Source organism: Octopus bimaculoides, chromosome 3 (assembly GCF_001194135.2).
Source record: "Octopus bimaculoides isolate UCB-OBI-ISO-001 chromosome 3, ASM119413v2, whole genome shotgun sequence".
In the NCBI taxonomy this organism is placed as follows: Eukaryota; Metazoa; Mollusca; class Cephalopoda; order Octopoda; family Octopodidae; genus Octopus; species Octopus bimaculoides.
The window spans coordinates 103,004,451-103,012,114 of NC_068983.1; the positions used below are offsets into that span (position 1 = coordinate 103,004,451).

General features: G+C 34.3%; 1 protein-coding gene across 1 annotated transcript in view; it reads right to left on the minus strand.

Moving 5' to 3' along the window:
* The window catches only part of LOC106878239 (ral GTPase-activating protein subunit beta), a 139,063-nt gene that overhangs the window by 80,875 nt on the left and 50,524 nt on the right, over nt 1-7,664 (minus strand). The window contains exon 7 of the mRNA XM_052966776.1: nt 4,857-5,090. Within this exon, the coding sequence (XP_052822736.1) occupies nt 4,857-5,090 (234 nt within the window). The remainder of the gene's footprint in view (nt 1-4,856; nt 5,091-7,664) is intronic.

Below are 7,664 nucleotides of genomic sequence, written 5' to 3' on the forward strand. Positions count from 1 at the left end.
ATTTTCGTGCGGGTGACACGTAAAAGCATCCACTACACTCTCTGAGTGGTTGGCGTTAAGAAGGGCATCCAGCTGTAGAAACTCTGCCAAATTAGACTGGAGCCTGGTGTTGCCATCCGGTTTCGCCAGTCCTCAGTCAAATCGTCCAACCCATGCTAGCATGGAAAGCGGACGTTAAACGATGATGATGATGATGATGATGATATTCATATGTGCATGTGTGTGTATGTGTATACATGTATATTGCATTTGACCCTTTGGCCAATAATTGATGAGGAGTTGGGGACCTTCTGTGTGTGTTTTCTGTTCATTTGTGTGTTTACTATACATTTTTTAAACTTTATGCATGTGTATGTGTGTATGTGTGTGTAAATATGGCGAAAAATTAAAAAGGGGATAATAGGAATAAAGCTTAGTGAATAAGATATTCGCTTAAAGCTTTGATGGAAAGAGAAAGCATCTTAATGTTTTGGAAGTTTGCACTTCACCAGAAGCAAGAGAGAAGCATATAGGGAGTGATCAAGAGGAATAGTCAGTGAAAAGGGTAAAAATGAGTAATGGGTTAGAAACCAGGTAGGAATAATGTTTTATGGGTGGGTTGGATTTTAGAAAGGAGGAAGGGACAGGTATGAAGGTGCAAGTATAAGAGTGTAGAGTGTTAGAAAGAGGGCGTAAAAGAGGAGTGGTGTACGTGTGTGTGTGCATGTGCTTTAGTGTGGTATATGTATGTTTGTGTGTAGAGGTATGCAAATGTTGAAGATAGTGGTGTAGGTCAATGGGGTGTGGAGTATTGGTGTGTGTGTGTGTGTGTGCGTATGATTGTTAAGTGGATGGTATGAAACTGTGCATGCTAAGAGGTGAGAATGTGAAGGCAAAGGATACTGGTGAAACAAGATCAATGTGGAAAGTGTGACAGAACTGTAAAGAGGTGAGGGGTGGAACAGTTTGTAACAAATAAAGTAAGTTTAAACTAGAACATATAAAAACAAAAAGAGAAACACATATCCCCCACCCATCCCTAGATGACTCAAAACTTCCTTAAGCATGAATATAAACTGGTTAACTCAGGTGAGCTCATTTAAGCTTCCTTAATGCATGCTGTGTCACTTTCTCTTTATTACACACTCACACTTCCCCACCTTCTCATACCTCCCCATTATCAATCTTAGCCATGTCATTTGCTATTTCCTTTAATCGTGATTCACTGTAACCGCAGCTACATGCTACCAGTAATCGCCTAAGTCAGTACAAATCTGTTTTATCTTCTGAAATTGGGATTTTGGATTTGACCAAATTATATGATGTGAATGATCAGAGTAGCAGTGGAGGCAAATGTGGGATGACGTGGGCTTGCAAAATAATTCTGTCACTATTCTGCCTCCAGAAAACTTAACTCTTGTGTCCAAAAATTCAACACTAGTTTTTGAATAACTATACATAAATTTTATGTTGGACTTAAAGCCGTAGTTTTTAGCGTAACAGTTATACAGAAATGCAAGATGTCATCAATGAACAGTTCATTGATGATGTCTTTTTTGTCTGGGAAGGATCATAGGATAGTTTAATTGACTTCTTGCATTTCTGTGACTGTTATGCTAAAAACTATGGCTTTAAGTCCAACATAAAATTTACGTATAGTTTTTCAAAAACTAGCATTGAATTTTCGGACACAAAAGTTAAATTTTCTGGAGACAGAATAGTGATAGAGTTATTTTGCAAGCCCACATCATCCCACATCTACCTCCACTGCTGTTCTGATCATCCACATCATATAATTTGGTCAAATCTGAAACCCCAATTTTTGAGGATAAAATGGATTTGTACTGACATAGGGGATTACTGGAAACATGTAAATGCTTTTGGTGTACCTGTTGTACCTGTATTTCAAAGGGCCAGTCTTGTCACACTGTGTCACGCTGAATATCCCCGAGAATTGCGTTAAGGGTACATGTGTCTGTGGAGTGCTCAGCCACTCACGTTAATTTCACGAGCAGACTGTTCCGTTGATTGGATCAACTGGAACCCTCGACGTCGTAAGCGACGGAGTGCCAACAATGTCAAACACAGTTACAGTGAATCACAATTAAAGGAAATAGCAAATGACATAACTAAGATTAGTAAAGAAAGCCAAACTTTCATGCATAATTTTAGCAAACAAAGTACAATATGTAACAGAATTCCTTCAATGATTAACTGGCACCAAAATTCCATTGGCATTTCAAAAGTGTTACATGAAAGTTACCAGCATGTGGAAAAATATCTTTGTTTCAAACAAATATTTTCTCAGCTCCTATTGTAGCCTTTAGATGGAATAAAAATATAAGAGAACTATTAACCTGTACTTCTGACTCCAAGGAAACTAACATTGGAGTTTCTGCATGTTGTACCTTGGAAAACAGCCGCAAAAGAGGTAAGCTTTGTGAATTGTGCAGCATGAGTTAAGTCAATTCCGTCGGGAATCATAACAGAAATGTAATGATTTACACGGAAGGTGAGACATGTAGAGATTCCCATTTGGTGTATGCAGCAGAATGCACCAATCACAACTTGATTTATGTTGGTTGTACAACAGAACAATTAAACAAAAGATTCAATGGACACAGATATGACATTAGACACAATAACAGAATCTGCCAAACATCCTACATCAAATGACTGCAATTTTGAAAAGGACTTGAAAGTGTATATTCTCAGAAAACATTCTGAATATGCTACACTTTCAGTTCTCAAAATGCATGAGGAGAAATATGTTTATGAGTTATTAACATCACATCCTGGAGGGATGAATAAAATGACAGAATTTCATCATATTTACACAAAACTGTTTGATTAAATATTCTTCCTTTTTCTTTTCTTCTCTTTTTTTTCTCTCTATTCTTTTGTTCTTTTTTTGCCAGTTGTAAACTTGAAAACTGAAGACTGATGATGTCATTCCATCAACATGGAAACACTGGTTGCCCTTGTTCAAATTTTGGATTTGAATTTCTATAATTTTGAATTTCTATGCATCACTTTTCAATTTGAACTTGACAAAGACATGCTAGCTGTCAAAACATCATTCAACCAATAAAATATTTATTGCAATTGCATCGCGCTGTTTGTATTGTCTAATAATAATAATAGTAATAATAATTATAACTAGCTAGACCCGTGAAAAATTCACGGAAAACATAAAAAATGTAAGCGTCTGTAAACAGTGTACTGGTGCCATGAGAAATGTTTGTATATTATGACCGTCTGTCTTTACGTTCTGAGTTCAAATTCTGCCAAGATCGACTTTGCCTTTTGTCCTTTCAGGGTCGATAAATTAAGTATCACTTATGTACTGGGGTCGATCTAATCAACTGGCCCCCTCCCCACAAACAATTCAGGTCTAGAAAAATATATTGTGACAGTTACAGAATATAGTAAGTAATGTAACACCAATGACTATATAATCCAACCAAAATATCTGTTACACAAACATAAACAGAATTACTATTTAACCTTAACATCGTACATGTTCAAAGAAACCTCAATGTACAAATTGAAATGCAAAAGAACGAAATAAAAAATGGATTTATGAATGAAAGTTTGGTAATTGCGTTTATTTCCACCATGCGACACTTATTATTGCAAACATGTTTTAACTAACTATACACACACACAAATACATTGATATATATATATGTTTCAAGTTGTAGCTGTAATTAAAAGGGACCAGCCTTGTCATATTCTGTGTGAAGTTGAGTCTCCCTGAGAACTACGTTAATGTTATGCATGTCTGTGGAGTACTCAGCCATTTGTGAGTTAATTTTATCCTTGTATGGTAATGAAAACTGAAATTGACAATTGTGTGTATGCATGAACTTTTCTTTGGATTTATGGATCTGCTGTCTCTCTCACTTTCTCTTTCACTTCTTTTGTGTCCTTCTTCTCTCCTGCTTTTGATTTAACGATGTCTATATGTATCTATGTATCTACTTCTCTTGCGATGTGATAAACATTTAAAAACACAAAATGAACGCTGTCACCACTCACTGTCTCTTTCACTCTCTCACTTTTTCTCTCTTTCTCACGTCCTCTCTGATACATTTAAAAACACAAAAGGAACACCATCACCGCTCACTGTCTCTTTCACTCTCTCTCTGACTTCCTTTCTGTCCTCCTCTCTCTCGCTTTGCCACTTTTTTTAAGTAAGTGTGATGCACACAACAGGTACGTACAAAAACAAAAAGTTAGCGTATTAATATTATTGATAAATGCCCTAATGCAGTACCAGGCCAGGCACTGGCTCTTATGGCTTTTGATCTTAAATGATTAAAAGTGTTATCATGTACATGTTTTGTCTTGATATAAAAGATAGACTACAGCCAACAATCTGCTCAATACCACAGATTTGCTCGTCAGTTGTTTGACCATAACCAGTTGAGCATGTCCCTTAGTGGCTGACAAGTGCATCTTTGATCACAAGTAGAGTAGTTGGGGAGCATCATAACCATGTGTTGAGAGGAACCCTTTGGGATTTGGATAATTCACCACTGGAAACATGAGTTCATCATCCTTAAACTGTCATTCAGAAACTTTTTGAGCAGGATAGGCTGCACAACCTGAAGTAAATTCTAAATAGGCTGTTTATCTTGACATGAGATCACCATGTTGCACGCATATGGCTGTGATGCATGTACCTGGTGTATTCTTATGAGATGGGTAGTCATGATGGGTATATTGGGCTTCATATATTTGTACTCCAGTGTCTCTTTGATGGCATGCACTACTCTCTCATTCAATAATAATAACAATAATAATAATAGGTGTAATATTTACTTACAATTTTTTTAAAAGGCAAAAGATATTGAGAAGAATATTCAACTTACATATTTGTAATTCAGGATAACTGGGTCCATACATGATCTTGAGCAAACGCGATAACAGTGCATGGTTGATGCGATGCCACTGTTGGACAAGGGCATCATGATGGCGCCAATCAACACACATATTACGGAAAGTCTTCCATAAGGAAGGGGATGGAAAACATCGAGCACATGCTAAAATCCAGATCTCGAAAAGAACACTTAGGACTCGTTCACACAGATGTTCGGCAATGTCAGCTGATGAAGAAAAGAAAAAAACTGCTGACAATATATTTTGAATAAACATTAAAGTAAGTTCAACATAATGAGATTTAGTTTGGTTAATATCTGTTTGGCTCTCTTGGTGACCATATTAGTCTGATGAATGTTCTCCCATTAAAATAGGAAGATTTTCACCAGAAAGTTACTTTACCCTTTGCCTGTCCAAAACATTTTCATAAGTTTGTCCTAAATGCCCATGCTTGTTTTCAGACTTTTAGTTAGCCTTTGTTTCATACATTCTGAGTAATATAAAGGTTTCCTTTCATAAGTCTCAAGTTACTCTGGTAGTTGAAAAAAAATTGAGAATGTGTATCATAAATGCATGGATGCCAGTGATATAAGCCGTGTGTGTCACGTGTGATACACAGAACAGGCATAAGGTTAATAATAAAATAAAGCTTTGATAGTATTTTCAATAATATTAGTAAACTATGCACATAACAGCACTTTAACATTACACAATCATCAATTTAATGTTTATACACATATTTGTTTTAGGCTGACATGGACAAGCTAAGTTTGTTCACTTCATCTATAACTATCAAACAGTTATGTTGTACTGCGACTAAAGTAGTTTGATAATATCTTTTGATTTGCAGAGTTAAATTGGAGAATTTTCAGCAATAGCTTTTTAGTATTAATTTAATACAGTAAAAAGTTATTTACAATGTTTTATTTAATTTAGCAGAAAACCACTTTCATAGAAATAAGGATCAAACTTGGCTATGTGATCAAGAAGTTGACACCACAACCATGTGAGTTTGATTTCACTGTGGAGCACCTTGAGTGTCTTCTATTATAGCCTTGGGTTGTCTAAAATCTTACAAAAGAAATTTAGTAAACAGAAACTGTGCACAAGTTCTTCAAATACGTATGCTAATTCTGATATATTGTGACCCTTTATATCCCATAACTTAGTAGTTTATTGAAAAGAAATCAATAATATAAGCCTTAGACCAAAATAAGTACAGGGGTCAATATGATTGACTAAGCTCTTGAAGGTGGTACCCCAGCATAGCTGCAGTCTAATGACTGAAACTAGAGGTAAAATATAAGAATCAGATATATAATAATAATGATACCTTCGTATTTAATTCAATTTTACTTAACTGATATGATTAAACCATGCTTTCAAGATATGAAATAGTTATGAACTTACTAAAATACAAGTTTGTTTTAGACTGATTAAGCAATTACAAGTTTATATAGAACTGGTTCAAGTATTTCCTTAATTCTATCCCTTCTCCTACAGGTTCACACAATAGTTGTGAGGCAAAGATGTAAAATAACTCTACAAACAATATTCAGTTTATCAAAAAATAGTTTAAGTCAAGATCAAATGAGATTAATTTATTTCACAGAACTGTTTAAGTACAAAATACATATATAGAAGAATTAATATTTCTTGCAATTTAATAGGAAAAGTAACAATCTAAAGTTCATTTCCTCAACTGATACTAAAAAATTATTCATGGATGATGAGGCACTTAGCTGAATACATAGTGAAGTAGACTCCTGTGTCATATTGAACATCACTTCAACACCACTGGATGCTATTTGCTTAAAAACTAAATAGAAATGTTGAATCTGTTTAGCTTAAAAGTAGTATAATCAAATGACTGTATGTTCTATTACATTATAATTCACAGTTTTAATGGTAATGAAAGATAATTGGTGAGAATCCTATGAGGTAATAACAATAGTGATAGAAGGCTAGGTTTTATCAACTGAGTAGTTTTAATGAAAAATATTTGTCAATAAATCATTGAGTTAATTCTTTTTGGAATAAAATCTTCCAAACATTATTTTCAAGACTGATGTAAACATGTTTGTATATTACTGAACTGATGCTTTGTGGCTTTCTTAAAAATGTCAAGAGAGATACACTGTTGTGGTATCTTGTTGCCTTCTCTGGGTAGGCATGAAGCCAAAGATTGCGTAGTGTAGATAAAAGTTAAATGCAATGTTCACAAACCTACATGAGTCAAATAAAATGGAAATAAAATGGTATAAAGAGCAGTTCAAGTAATCAGCTTAACAGGAAACAACCTTTGTATTATATGGTGATTGTCAACACTTAATAACTAAATATTTCATACAGTTACGTCTTTACATCAAGTGGGGATCTTAAGACACTGTTGATTCTTGTTCATCACAGAGTAGGAAACCACTCTTTGTTTACACTTCCATATATTTATTGAGCTTTGCAAAGTTTAAAAAGGAGTAAAAAATTTGAAATACATGATACATGCTTATACAGGTTAAACTAATACTTTTATAATCATACTTACTAAATCATTTTACTATATTTATTGTGGCACTGAAGATACAAGAGTAAACTTTCACATTCATTTCTTCAAATTAATATAGCTTTTTAATACAAACAACAAATAAGAAAATAGAAATACCTCCAACCAATATCCAAAACGAATCTACTTGCATGTGTGAGAAAAACAATATACATACATTATATATGCATCATCATTTAACATCGACCTTAAATGATGATTATAATATACATATATATATATATATATATATATATATATA